The sequence below is a fragment of the Cololabis saira genome, chromosome 2 (assembly GCF_033807715.1).
Source record: "Cololabis saira isolate AMF1-May2022 chromosome 2, fColSai1.1, whole genome shotgun sequence".
In the NCBI taxonomy this organism is placed as follows: domain Eukaryota; kingdom Metazoa; phylum Chordata; class Actinopteri; order Beloniformes; family Belonidae; genus Cololabis; species Cololabis saira.
In genome coordinates, this window is record NC_084588.1 from 21,484,714 (window position 1) to 21,499,852 (window position 15,139).

At 39.2% G+C, this 15,139-nt stretch overlaps 1 protein-coding gene across 3 annotated transcripts in view; it reads left to right on the forward strand.

Moving 5' to 3' along the window:
* The window catches only part of pde8a (phosphodiesterase 8A), a 68,265-nt gene that overhangs the window by 42,719 nt on the left and 10,407 nt on the right, over positions 1–15,139 (forward strand). For 2 of the 3 annotated variants that reach the window (XM_061740422.1, XM_061740431.1), the window contains 14 exons: positions 219–275; positions 484–538; positions 614–702; positions 2,052–2,130; positions 2,457–2,597; positions 4,720–4,808; positions 4,927–4,978; positions 5,068–5,110; positions 7,289–7,366; positions 7,566–7,636; positions 11,495–11,659; positions 14,217–14,265; positions 14,390–14,525; positions 14,635–14,833. In XM_061740422.1, the coding sequence (XP_061596406.1) occupies positions 219–275; positions 484–538; positions 614–702; positions 2,052–2,130; positions 2,457–2,597; positions 4,720–4,808; positions 4,927–4,978; positions 5,068–5,110; positions 7,289–7,366; positions 7,566–7,636; positions 11,495–11,659; positions 14,217–14,265; positions 14,390–14,525; positions 14,635–14,833 (1,303 nt within the window). The remainder of the gene's footprint in view (positions 1–218; positions 276–483; positions 539–613; positions 703–2,051; positions 2,131–2,456; positions 2,598–4,719; positions 4,809–4,926; positions 4,979–5,067; positions 5,111–7,288; positions 7,367–7,565; positions 7,637–11,494; positions 11,660–14,216; positions 14,266–14,389; positions 14,526–14,634; positions 14,834–15,139) is intronic. The other variant, XM_061740439.1, reaches the window with a different exon arrangement.

Here is a 15,139-nt window from a genome sequence, read left to right on the forward strand (position 1 = left end):
GCCTTTATGACCCATGGCTGGGTAAAACCACAGGCGGATGAGTGGCCCTGTACACTGCATTCTTTCAGAGGCCTCGGCCTGCTCACAGGGCTCCACCACTGGGCTCTGCCTGCCTAGGAGAATCGGAGCGTGAAAAACTGAAATTACATTGATTTGATGCCATGGGCTTTTCCATCAGCCTGCTCACTGGCTAAATGGCTCCCTCTGTTTACATTCAGGTCAATTAGAGCGGTCAACTCTTCAGAAAACACTGTGATAGTCGCTGTTGTGAAAAGGTAAATACTCACTTTTTCCTTTTTCTAAAGGCTTTTTCTTGCTGTCTTTTCATATAGCCAATGATTAGGATTATTGTCACAATAAAATTGATCAACGGAGTCAAGGTCTGTGGGCCTGCAGTCTGTCATACGTAGCAAACCTCTGATGTTCCATAAACAAGCATTTGTCACGTGGGGCTTCGGCGCTAACATGTGTTCTCTTTTTAAGGCCAGACAGAGAAGAGGCCTCTGTGATGCCGCTGATCAATGCCGGCTTTAATAGGGTGAGAATGGTTAATCCTTATCAGTGTTGCAAACCCGTTTTAGTTGTGTTTGACTTTTGCTGCTCTGACCCTTAGAGATATGTGGAAAATGCCAATATGATGGCTTGCTACAATGAGCTGCTACAGTTGGAGCATGGAGAGGTGTTGGCACAGTTCAAACTGAGGTGAGTTGTGCTCATTGCAGTCCACTGAAAGTGCCCTTCTCAAAGTTACAGCCAATAATAGATAATAATATTTTGATGGCCACAGACTCTGGAGGACTCCCAGTTGTAGTTCAGTTAGGACTTACATCAGCCTTTGATACAGCAGATCCCAGCACCTCAATACAATTCATGATTTGTAGGGTATTTCAAGAACCTATTCTAGAGGGATTCTTATCTCTCCGGCAGGAGATATGGATTTTGTATTAATCAGTTTACGTCAGAAGCTAAAGGCGGTCATATGGGGTCCCTCAGGGTTATGTCCTAAGCGCTATTCAGTTTCACTATATAAATGATCTCTCTATGATATACTATTAGTAATTCGTGTCACTGTTAGGGTGATGATATTTGCATACATTGAACCATTAAAGACCCTGAATTTCATAAATTGTCAGATATTTAGATGTAAGTCGCTTTGGATAAAACATCTGCTAAATGACAGTAGCAGTAGTAGTAGTAGTAGTAGTAGTAGTAGTAGTAGTAGTAGTAGATATGCTTGACTCATTTTTAAGTATCAAGAAATGATTAACAGATGGCTATTTTCCCTTATCTCTGATAAGGAAGATGCCTGATCATCACACTGAACAGTGTGATTCCACTAATCAGAGACCTAGTTAACTCATTAGTTCATCTGTCCAGTCAAGCCTGAGACCTTTTGGTGTTTTTATTTAACCAAAAAAAAGAAGCCCTCAATAATCTTCAGATTGTACAAAGTGGTGCTGCTGCAAAGCTCTTAAATGGAACAAATAGAAAAATTCAAAAATTCAAGGCCTGTCATGGTCAAGCTCCTCAGAATGATTGAGTCTCATCCAATTCATTCAGAATCAAATTCATGTGGCCAGAGGTTGTTGGAGATACCCTGACACCTGTTTTAAAACTCTGGGGAGATTGCTTCTTTTAAGAAGTCACATTGATGGCATTCATTCTTTTGAGAGAAAAAAATACTTTTTATTGTTCAGGCAAACTTTTAGGTAGTGAGGGTTTTCAGTTTTTTTTTTTTAGTGAGGGTTTTGTTTTGTATCTTTGTCCTTTATGCATTAATATGATATTTTTTGTAGTTTATGTGAAACACTTTATAGTGACACACTATGATTTTTATCTGGAAAAGAAACTAAATGTACTGTTGCAGAGTATAGAAGTTGAATTCCAGATCAGTCAGCCCCTCAGAGGAAGATATGCAATAAAATATTTCATTTTTTAACGTCAGATTCTAGTGCCTGATCTGAACTGAAAATAATTAAATGCTTATTTAGAAGTTGGACAATATTCCATATGTTAACAGCGGTTTTGATATTCTTGTCTCTTCAAACAAGGGCTGGGAGTGCCATTTTCACAGCGCTGGAACAAAGCCAAGACGCCATAGAGATCACTTCTGAAGATCAAGTTATTCAGGTGGGGTTTTTTTCTTTTTAAATAAGCTTTTCCCCTCCAACAATTCATGTCTTTCCTTCTCTCTCTCGCTCCATTCCCCTCCTTTCCTGTTTGCCTGTCCGGGTCTTATGATCTCCAATCTCAGCAATAGTTGCAGTTTCTGTCATTTGAATGGCCCCAAACACTGTAGCCCGTGTGTTCTCACTGTGTTTTAACCTCCATCTAATAGGCAGCAAATCCTTTTTTTGTCATTATTCATCAGAAGCAATAAGTTAACTGTGTTTGAACTCAGTGTGGATCACCATCTCAGATAAAGCCTGAACACTCTTCTTTCCTCTCCTTCACAGTATGTGAATCCTGCCTATGAGTCCACTATGGGCTACCAACAAGGCGAGCTAATAGGGAAAGAAATAATAGAAGTGCCTAAAAGTGAGAAGAATAAGCCTGATCTCCTTGAAACAATAAACTCCTGTATACGGAAAGGAAAGGTAATATGCATTCATTAAATCATCCTGTCAAATACAAGATACATCTCTGGCCAAACACAATTTTTGCTTATGAATACACAAATTTAAAATGTAGTCTAATAGTCATGATAGACTACGGCTTTAAAATTAGATCACTCCTGTAAGCACCGCAGATATCTGTTGCTGCCTTTGTGTCTGTGCATGCATGCATGCACATCCATTCACGTGTGCTGTCCGTCTGCACTGCTGGCCGTCCGGCAGCTCTGTTTCATGTGCAGAAGGACAGCAGCTGATGGCTGTGCTGTAATCTCACTACACAGAGAGCAAAGGTCAGTTCCAGACAGGCTAACAGCAGGAAGGGTCTTTTTAAGCTGCTAAAACAGTCTGCAGGTAGGGGAGGACATGAAACGAGCACCAGGATTCCAGTAGCGCTCTCTCCCACCTATTAAAGCAGGTTGCTGCTCTCTGAAATACTCTTGCCCACCCCAACTCATCACCTGTAACAAAAACACTGATGTGCTACACACCCACACTTTTGCCATGTTTAAAATCTTTATACCATCCCATTTATAAAGTAATTGAAATTTTGTGTAAAATATATGAATGTTGTGGTTTATAAATCTCATGAAATCTCATATTTTATTCACAATATCACTTAAAAGATATCAGATAGTGAAGGTGGGACATTTTACCATTGAATGAAAATTACTATCTTATTTTGACTTTGATGAAAACGGCATGTCTCAAAGCGGTTGGGGCATTGGGAACCTAATTGCTGGAAAAGGAAGAGATACTAAAATAAGATACCTGGAGGAACGTCTTTGAGTTAATTAGGTTAATTGGCAACAGGTCAGTGACATTTAGGGTAAAAAAAAGAGCATCTTGGACTGAAGTGAAGGTGGCCAGAGGCTCATCAATTTTCAACCCGTGAAATTGTTGTAGATTGATGTTCCTTGGCCCAAAGATTCCAAGAATTTTAAGATCTCATCATCTACAGTGTATATTAACCAATGATTCAGACAATCTGGAGAAATCCCTGTGTGCATGGGACAATCCCAAAAATCAACATAAGAGGTCTGTCATGTTTGGGTCCTCAGGTAGCACCACATTTAAGATGGCAAAATGGAAATATATCATGAGCAAAGGAACATTTTGGGAAGTCACTTTCTAAGAACACAGCTCATCATGCAATCCACAAATGCATGTTAAAGCTCTATCATGAAGCCGTATGTGAACATGATCCAAAAACACCACCATCGTCTTTGGCTCAAAGCTAATTTAAAATGGGCTCAGGACAAAATTTGATTAGATTAACTTAAATTTGAAATTTCATTAGAAACCATGGACACTGCCTTCTGGATCAAGGAGGAAGATGGGGACCATTGAGCGTGCAATCAGTGCTAAGTTCAAATGCCTACATCTCTGATGGCGTGGGGATGCTTGAGTGCCTATGGAATGGGCAGGTTGCATGTCTGGAGAGGAAACATCAATGCCCAAAGGATCCTTCAAGGTTCCTTCAAGGATCAATGCATCTTTCAGCAAGGCAATGCTAAAGTGTAAACTGCATCCATTGCAAAGGCTTGGCTTCTTAGAAGAAAAATCCAGTTGCTGAAATAGCCTGCCTGCAGTCCAGACGTCTGACCAACTGAAAACATATGGCACATCATGAAACAAAAACTACAAGAAAAACCACCCAGGACCGTTAAGCAGGTTGAATCCTGTATCAGATAAAAATGGAAAAACATTCTTCTCCCAAAGCTCCAGCAACTGGCCTCCTCAGGTCCCATACGTAGTGTTGTTTGACTGCTGTTAAAAGACGATGAGATACTACACAATGGTCAATATTACCCTGTCCCAACATTTTGAGATGTGTTACTGCTGTCAAATTCAAAATTATTATCAAAATGATCATTTTGATAATATGGTGCCTCAGTTCCTTAATTTCCTCATTTCAGTCATTAGACATGTTTTCTGTGTTTTTGTAGTGTATAAAATATGGCATTATGAGATTTTCAAAACATTGCGTTTTACTTCTATTTACATTTTGCACGGTTTCACTACAGTTTGGAATTGGTGTTTTATGTATTCTAAAGATATATATATATCCCTATAATATATGTCCTTCTGTCATTTTGTGTGCCAGGAGTGGCAGGGGATTTATTATGCCAAAAAGAAGAATGGAGACAGCATTCAGCAAAATGTGAAGATCACACCTATAATTGGACAGGGAGGGTGAGTTGAAACCCAACTAATGAAGTCTTGGAAACATGTTGCAAATCAAATAATTATACTTAATTGTAATATTTTTTTAATTTCATCTGATGTTCAAAAACACGTTTGTCATTCACAGAAAAATCAGACACTATGTGTCTATCAACAGGCCTTTAAATGATAATAATAAGGTGAGCTTCTAAGTTTTGGTGATTTTAATAATATATATGTGTACGCCAGAATGCTCCTCTCAATTTTTTTTCCCCCTTCATCTGTGCAGAGTGATAAATCCAGTGAACGTGTGCAGGCAGAGTCTCAAACAGGTGAGATCAATCCTAAAATTCTCACCGTTCCATTAAAATCCCCTCTGTGCAAGACTTTTTGGTCCAAGTCTTGTCAACATTAAGCTTTTCTTACATATGTGGAAAAGAGACCCATTCACATCTGCTCACTGCTGGCTTTGGGCTGCTATGGGAAAGTGTTTTAATCTGTCTTTTAGTTTGGCTGCAAATGTCTCTGCAGTTGTAGTTATTATTTTTCAGCTCCAGCTCTGATTAGCTTTGATAGTAATTCAGTGTATAGATTCACATGCTAATTTTCTCTGAGGGTGCTGCACTCAGGGTTGCAAGAGTGGGCAAAGCTCACCAACCATGATGTCTCTCATGAACCAGTGCAATGTTTTCATAGAGGCTCTGAAACACATGGCAACAGATGTGTGAGACTGATCAATACTTACGGTCTGGAAGACGGCAGTGCTGGTGTATTTAGAGGCAAAAGTTCTCTTCATGATGGAATGTTTGGCAATTTTACAATGTTTATTCATTTTAAGGTTCAGAATTGCGTAAATAGCAACCTGTTGCGCCATTCTTGTAAATCATTGTTTCTTTTTATCATGAACCAAATTTTAAACCGCACTCTCTCAGTGTCCAGACCTGCTTTATCTACCAGAGAAATATCTGAAAGGAAATTAAATCCATCTTTTGTTCACCTTTAAAAGGAAAAAAAAAATCCCCCTATTTTGGCTATAAGGACTGTTGTTCCTGGTTGTATTGTGGTATCAACTAAAACCAGCAGCTGCAACTGATTTAAAAACACGACAGCTCGACTCCTGACGAGCAAACAAAGCAGATATCATATATCTCCCGTGCTCACGTCACAAGCTCGGTGCAATGTGTTCTTGGCGCTTTACATGGTGTTCCCTCAAAGTTTGTTTTACATCAACTCCTTTTCAACACTTTCACCTGTTGGTTTCTGATTTAATGCTCTACAGGTTGGTTATGCTTTTAGTAATTCATCATAATCTTTTTTTTCTAGTATCAGGCATTTCACAATAGATCCTGTATTGCATTGAGTCTCCCAATTAAGTCAGACTTGTATCTACGTGTTTTTAAGTAACAGTTTTTTACATTCCTGCTGCAGTAAATCCTCACAGTTTGTTAAGTCAGCGTCATTCATGCTCTGTTGCTAAAATTAAGGTAGAAATTGGAAACAGAAGCAAACATCTACAGAAGACCTCAATTATAACTGTATAATATAACTACTTTAACCTTTTAATAAATGTTTAAAATGCCAATATATTTTGTGGCAATTTCTCTGAATAACAAAAGTATTGTCTGTGCAGCAACATTCTTAAATTTTTAATTTCTTCCTTTACTCAAATGCATAAAATTATTTAAAATCCATCGAGCAGAGCAGAGCATACATGTTTCACCAAGGATGTGAACAGACACACACTCATGCCTTCATGCATATTGTTGGTGCTATAAAATACTGACATGTATATTAATGTAGTGCTGGAAATAGTCCAGAGCAAATGCACTCATTAGTTCTGTGTGAGATTTCATTATTAAAAGGCTATTTATCTTTCACCAGATTCTAAAAACACATCCGCAGGAGGAATTACTGGAAAAAATGGGAGAACTGAGGTGTGGATTAACACACCATTGGTCTTAAAGTTTTATAGGGGATTTTGGGAGCTCAGTGCGGGGCCCTCCCTGGGTTGGTAGAGGATGGCAATGCCCAGGACTGTCACTTACAGTAGGTAGGAGCACTGGGTGATATAATGGGGAAAAAATCGGGATAAAAAATGAAGAAAAAAAAAAGTTTTATAGGGGATTTGTTGATAGTCATGAAAAATCTAAAACTACAACAGGCTGTATCAATGAAATGCTTAATAACGTTAAAAAAAAGGAAAATTGTATATAAAAAAGAAAAACCTGTCTATAAACAGATTGATTTCTGTTTCCTCAAATGGTGGAGTGGTATCTTTTTAATTATATGTATTGTCTCTGTTTTTAACAGTTTTTTATTCTTCCAAACTTTGTCCAAAGCACACACAGAACCCATGAGAGACAACGGAATCAGAAACTATAGTTGAATGAAAGAATATAAAAATCCACATATTGTGACATAGGGCCAAAAACAACTCAAAGTTAAACAGTACCTCTCTATTTGTGCGTCATTGTAAGATTGTTTTTTTGTCTCTCTCTCTCTCTCTCCAGACATAACATCCAATAAGCACAAAGACAGGAGGAAAGGTTCTCTGGATGTAAGATCCACGACGTCTCGAGGGAGCGATGGTGAGAGTGAAGGGAGATAAACGATGGAAACGCCGGCCACCTACGTCCTCTGTTGTTTCTCCTGCGTTATGTGTTGATTGGCTGAAAACACACACACTAATTAGAAAGCAGTTGGAAAATTCTTGCTCAATTTGTTCATAAACCCTATCCTTTCGGAAAGCTTATGCAATCAGATGCTTCTTCTTTCTAATCTTGACAGGGAGCTCTCAGAGAAGACACTCCTCTATGGCCAGAATTCACTCCATGACTATTGAAGCTCCCATCACCAAGGTGGGTTCTTTTCCCTCCCCATCATCCCTTCTAGCCTCCATCATATGATTATCACTTAGTACTGATGTTCTTCTATCTCATGACTGAACATTTTGATTATAAAACTGCCACAACTGCCATGAGCACTTCTTGTACAGCTACAAGCCCTGAGTGTAGAGGTCACGCACACCATTTCAAGAGGAGATAGGCCAATAAAATGCCGCATTTTATGCAGAAGACAAGAAAAGCATGTTGGGCCAGAATGACTTGCTGTTTCAGTGGTTTATGAAGTCTGCAAGCCCGGATAGTCGGAAACAGAGAAAGTCCCCAGGGATGGGTCATATGACACACTGCAGTTCTTCTGCTGTATCATTTGACTGCGTAGTCAGTCCCTGTAGGCGTCATCCTCTGGAGAATAATGCACCGATAGAAGTGTGTGTGTGTGTGTGTGTGTGTGTGTGTGTGTGTGTGTGTGTGTGTGTGTGTGTGTGTGTGTGTGTGTGTGTGTGTGTGTGTGTGTGTGTGTGTGTGTGTGTGTGTGTGTGTGTGTGTGTGTGTGTGTGTGTGTGTGTGTGTGTGTGTGTGTTCAAGCAAATTAGTTACAACTTGTGTTCTTGCACATGTTCGCTGACCTCGCCATAGGTGCCCGATGTTGGCACCTTCTCTACAATTTAGTTCGTCTTTTGAACAAAAAAAAAAAGTGGATGTTTTCCGGAATTTAAGTTATAAAGCTTCATTTTACAGTGATACAGACTCCATCTTATTTACTTTTATCTTACCTGCAAAATTCTTAAACAGCTCAATAGCTTGCCAGCTATAGTCATCGCTTGTTAATTGATATATCTCATTTGCAGCTTTTCACTTTTTTTTTCCTCAAAATTGACATTTTGTCTACGTGAATTTTGCAAGGGACAATAAATGTGGGGTATATTTTATTGTTTTATTTGGTGAAGAGATATGATTTAAAAACAGCCAAAGTATGGATCCACTACAACCCAGAAGCCTCTTCCACCTGTAAAACTCACCTCATTAGGATATTCTTTATTTCCCTGTTGACTGAATGTGATTTTCTTCAAATTTGAGGTGTTTACAAGTGATCTCCTGATCTTAATTCTTCTCCATAAGTAGTTATTCTGTGATAAGATGTGCACCTGCCAAGTATACCTGTTTTTCTGTGCATTGCACGTCCAGCTGCCACTTAAATGGTAATACAAGTGTTGTACATTATCATAAACACTGGAACATTTGTTGTTCTGCAATACCACATCAAGTTAGCAGTTTCATGAACCAATATTATTTCCTTAGTAAAAATAACTAAAGATTTTATATAACTGTGACTAGCTGGTTAGGGTGTCCTGCACCTTTGGCAGCCATGTGACCTAAATACAAGAACCAGATAATCTGATGAATGAATCAGTGTTTGAAAATCTTGAAACATGCCTTAAGAAGGATTTCAAAGTTTGTATCTCCTGCTGCAAGTTCCCTGTTTGGGGGTTGTGGTTAGATTTTCATGGACATGTGTTTTTTGGAAGCAGCACAGAGCCTGTCTACAAGAAGGAATGGAGCAGACTACTTCTTGAGGAAGCTTAAATCATTCATTGTTTGCAGGAAGATGCTGCATATTTTGTTTAAGTCTCTGATGGAGGGTGCAGTTTTATCAACAGTCATCTGTTGGGGTTGCACCATCATAGCCAGTGACTTAAAAAAAAAGAAACAAAAAACTTTAGAAAGAAAGCTCGTTCTATGCTGGGCAATGCTCAGGAGCCCCGGGAGCTGATTGTGCAAAGAGGAATGTTGCATAAGTTGCAAAATATAATGAACAAAAGTGCACATCGTCAACACAACACAGTGATGAAACAACAATTTCTTCAGTCAGAGACGTCTTCAGGTTCACTTCAATATAGAGAGAGTCCTGCCCAAAGGTATATCCTTCAACAATGACTATAATGTGATTTTATAACACTAATTGAGTGACTTTTTACTTCAGCAATAGAATTTCCTTTCAGTATCAATCAAAAATATTAATGAAACATTAAATCAGTTTAAATGAAGTGAACTGATTTTGTTTTAATGTCCACATTAAATAACATGTTGGACGTTTTTCTCTCAAAACAGTGATTGCTTGCAGGTGAAGATTTTGGGGTTGCCTTCTTTTAGGCCTCAATCACAGACTCAGTTTAGTTCAAATCAAGAGAGATGTTATTTTACGTTTTTTTTAGCTCATAAATGGTTTAAAATCTCTCTCCTTTTTATGATCTATTCCTCGATGATTGCATTTATATTTAGAATTTGTTGACATGCTGCGCAACCCAAAAACATAATATTTCTGCTCAAGAACTCGCAAGATGTTCCACCATGAGTTACTGCCTTTTGCTTTTGTCTAAAACATGCATCTGGTATGGAGGACCAAAACTGACATAATTAAAAATAAAAGCAGAAATATACATATTTTGTTTTTCCTTTTCCTTATACCTGCATTTTCATCAAGAAAAATATAGCTCCTCTACTATTGGTCAATAAACAGGAAGAAGCAGGATTCTTCCTGTTTATTGACCAATAGTAGAAGAGCTGGACCAAGAATGGCAGCCCTCCTCATTTGCATAATGAGGCAAAAATGCATGAGGTAAAGTAAAAAGAGGAGACGTACATGTACAAACAAGGAATGCATGTATAAGGAAAAGGAAAAACAACATATGTTTATTTCTGCTTTTATTTTTGATTATCTCAGTTGCTTGCTTGCTCAGTTTGTTAAGTTAACTTTTAATAAGTTGCAGTTTTGGGTTTTATTTTAAGGTGCTCCTGTGTCAATGTAATCCCACTGATGCTCCTTTTATACTCGAAGGGATTTCTAGGAAGGAAATGTGTGGTTTTATCATGATTCATGACGTTATCCTGATTCCCATACGTCTTACAGGTGCTGTCAGCACACAAACATCTCTATTAGCTTTCAAGACTTGAGAACAATACCAGACCATCCAGGACAGTAGTAAAAGGTTAAATCAGCTGTCTGTGTGGGATTTGCATACTTTCCCTGCTCCTCCATGTTTTTACCAGGTTTCTTCTACCTCCCACAGTCCAAAACATGCCTATTAGGTTGATTAGAGTTTCTAAAATGTCTGTGTAAGTGAGTTTGTGTGGTTGGTTTTCTCCATGTGACCCTGTGACGGAGTGGCAGCCTGTCTCGGGTGTGCTCTGGCTTTCACCAAGTGACAGCTGGGAAAGGCCCTCAACACCCTGGCTGTTTTTTGAAACTGCGTACTATGTAATGTGCATAATATAAAATACAGTATTGGATAGGGACCCGGCAGTCACCATTGGTACAAGTCATTCAGATTTGCAGGGCTTTGTGACGTCACAGACCCAGATCAGAGCAGACAACCAACTGCTTTGAGTAGATGTTTAAAGGGAGCTTTTTCTTTCTATCCCTATGGTATTTTGACCAACACTTTTTGTTTTGTTTTTTCTTCCTCACTTGTAAATGTATGAAATAGAAAAGTTACTATGATTTGAAATGTATCATAATTATTATTTTTTTAATATGCGTTTGCTGCAGGGGTTGTTTTATTGCATGTTTAATTCAACAAAATATATAGTTTTCCCAGAGGTGCTCAGCAGTATTTGTGACCTTTATGTCCCTACGCATCCTGAAAACTACAGTGGACAGAGCTTTTGTTGTCCAGGTCCAGAGGCTTTAGAATGACCCAGATAAAACTGTGCTGTACTGTGCTAAATGTGTCTATATTTTACTGAAAAATCATTTCTTATCAAAGCTTATTTTGTTAGATGGACTGTTGTCCTGCAATTATTCTTTTTAACTTGCTCTGTTTTCAGTATCTACTATACTTTTAGTAATGGTAGCTTTCTCCTGTCATCATTCAGGTAATAAACATAATTAATGCAGCACAGGAAAGCAGCCCTATGCCCGTGGCAGAGGCCTTGGATCGGGTACTGGAGATCCTGAGGACCACAGAGCTCTATTCCCCACAGCTGGGCACCAAGGATGAAGATCCCCACACAAATGACCTTGTAGGGGGGCTGATGACGGTAAGAAGCATATCTATTTTAAAGCACGAAGGGCCTTCAGGATGACTGAAACACCCAAACAGCTTCCTCTCACCACGCAGATATCAGCTCCTATATGATAGCGTGAATACCATGAAGCGTTTGCTCTGTGAGAGCCTCTGATTTGTTCATTCAGACGACAACAGGAGGGTCAGGAGTGTGTGGACATGTGCTTTTTGCAGGGATTCCTGTTCATATTAAGGGAGAGGGAAAGAAGGAGACAAAGTGAGATCAACAGAGGGTAATGGTGAGGAACAGAAGTAGAAAGAGTGCCAAGTTGGCAGTCTTGGCAACAAACCCAGAGGAAGTGTTAGATTGTCCTTTGTGCTCCTGTAGGCTGGAGAGGAAAGCCCACCCTTTCTCCCCTCCCTCCCTCTGTCTCTGCACACACTGCACACATACACACAGTCACACTCGCATGAACGTTTTCCTCTTGACTTCACAGGCCTGGAAACATCCTGTTCTTTGGATCAGATGAATAAGCATGGCCTTACTTATACACGTACTCTGTGGAAACGCAAAGACAGCGATGTTAGTCTTTTGCCAGAAAGATTTGTTTTGCATAAAAGATAAATGCAAAAAAGCCACGAGCAGTTTGTCCAGGTTTAGTAATTTATTTATGATTATTTACAGTCATACGGCTCTGTGAAGTCTCCAGTCAAATTTGAATTTTCCAGTTGGATTTCCACCCGGCTATGCTGACGAAGTGTTGTGCCTGAACTCAGAAGATACACTGAACACTGAAAGAGCTGTCATATTTCTGGGGACAAAGTCTTAAAATAGCCAGTGTGTACAGAGGCAGCGTCACCAGGAGACAATGCATGGGTCAAAGATGAGCCAGTCTCCTCTTCCTTTTTCACTCGTGAAGTAAACATTTCGCTCTGTGACACACGCCCATGCACTCACCGACAGCCAATGCAGGCTGTAGTTTAGACTATACTGCGCAACAGGCTGACTGATACGAGCTTGTCATCGATGAAAAATGTCATAACCTTTGTTTGAAAAAAGTGGAGATCAATGTCAAAAGGTTCAGTTCAACAGATTTTGATTAAGCCTTGTGCTAGGCTTAAAAGCTTTTTTTCCAATCAAAGTTGTTAGCGATTGTGTATATTTAGTCCCAGACTGTTAAATACATACAATATTCTGAGGAGTTGCTTTCTTTGTGCATGTGGCAGTCATGCTTGATTTTGAAGTTGGGCTTGGTGCAGTTTTTGTGATAGTCCAAATTGTAAATCCAACGTTTGGAGAGCATTCCAGCTGCAATTTTCTTTTACAGTAGGAACTGGGGAATCCCGACGTCCCAGTTCTAGTGAAATACACGGCAAAAAAAGTGACTTCATCAACACAGTACATTAAACCTTTTTGACGAGACCTCGTAAAAGTCAAAGACTCACCATTGTAATCCATCCTCTCTGGAGTATGAATGTCTTTTAAGTATTTCTTGGCAATTCATCCATGAGCTGTTAAAATATTTGTCCTCTACCTCTCAGTTTCTTAACAGGCAGCCGGTTACACACAGCTGGTATGACTCACAGTCCTAAGAGACCCGAATCATTATACTTCTCACCGCTTATTTGATTTTTTGGGTGAGAGAGTGTTTTCCCACTGATGAGCCCCATTTGCTATCACAGCATGCAGCAATGCCAAGGGGAAGACAAATGTCATGTTTCAAAAACTGATTCCAGATTAGCTAATGTATGGACATAAATCATCATGGAGTCATTTTTTGACAGAGCCATTACACCTCCTAAATCTGATAATTATTTTTTGGACTGAACAATGGTTTTATTAACATGCTCAGTACTGCCAGTGGGGTTCTAAGTGCCTGGGTAACGTAGCTTTCAAATATTGTGTCATAGAACAGATGGAGGAACATTCACTGAGGAATAAACTTGGCAAATCATAAAAATCAGGGCTTTCTTTGTAACTGTATCAGTGTTGTAAATATTAATGCTCACTTGTCACAAAAGACAAGCAAGAAACCCTGAAACACATCCAAAATATAGTTGTTTCTTCTCAAAACAACACTGATTATTGATTTTTAAAATGTGTATTTATGTTCCATGCTGCAAAGAAATGATTTATTGAGGTCATAGTTATGGCTAAACGCTTTAATCATTGCTGACCTTGATTGAGGATTTCATCTGTTATTTGGTTTTCTTGTTTTAGAGGTCATTGAAACAAAAGCACCAGCATTGGTCACACTTAGGTTTCTTTCGAGCCCATTTCTGTGTTTGTATTGGCGCTGATTTCTGAGTTTTGATGCACAAGTCCTCTCTAATAGATGTAAGAGAAGAGTAAAGTACCATGCAGACCTATATTATAAGCCGAATCATCTGGAAACTTCCTACAGTTGTGAAACAGATTGACACCGGTGATCTTCTCGCAGACCTGACCTCCTTATGTGACAGTTGCAGAAAGGATGAATGATGGATTGTTAATCGTGTGTACGCTCAGGGGTTTTTTTTGTTGTTTTTTTTTAATTTCCTCTCCTCTTCCTCAGCTCATGAAACTGTTTCTGTCTTTCATCTCTTTACAGGATGGTTTACGCAGATTGTCAGGAAATGAATACATCCTTTCCACCAAGCGTGAGTTTCACTATAGTTTTGGAGGGTTTTTTTCTGTCGGGTCTTTTATTAAACCAGAAATTGCAATAAATTCCTAACCTTCCCTTATTTACCTGAAACTTTTTTTTCTTCTTTTTGCCTGCAGAGCCCCACCACTTCCCTAGTCACTTGGCAAGCCCTCTGTCATTAAATGACATCCCTCCTCGCATCGCCCAGACCATGGAGAGTGAGGACTCATGGGACTTTGACATCTTTAACTTGGAGTCTGCAACCCTGAAACGGTGAGGCTGAACACCATCGAAGGCTGCAATGGTTATACTCATCATTCTATTGTGAACAGAAAGTTTGAGATGTCAGTTTGTGTTAAAAGACCATGCTGTCTTCCTGCAGGCCTTTGACCTACTTGGGCCTGAAGATCTTCTCCCGGTTTGGGGTCTGCGAGTACTTAAACTGCCCTGAAGCTACTTTGCGCTCCTGGCTTCAAGTGATTGAAGCCAACTACCACTCCAGTAACCCCTACCACAACTCCAGCCATGCAGCTGATGTCTTGCATGCAACTGCATATTTTCTTTGCAAGGAGAGGGTTAAGGTAAAATGGCAAATATTATACTGTTTAAAAACTGACAATTAAGTGTAATCACTTCACAATTATTTAATTATTTGGATGAGTTGGATTTTAGAGAAAAACAACAACGTTATAGTGCTGATTAGAGTAAGATTACAGGGTTGGATTTTTCTCTATTTCTCTGAAGGTGAGCATACTGTTTGCACTTAAAGCCAAGCCAAGCCAAGCTGCTTTGAATGTTGGGAGAATACTGTGGTGATACTGTTTAGCATGTGTGAGAGGTTACATCCTTTGTTCATAAGAATTCACTATTATGCTGATTAAGTTTTC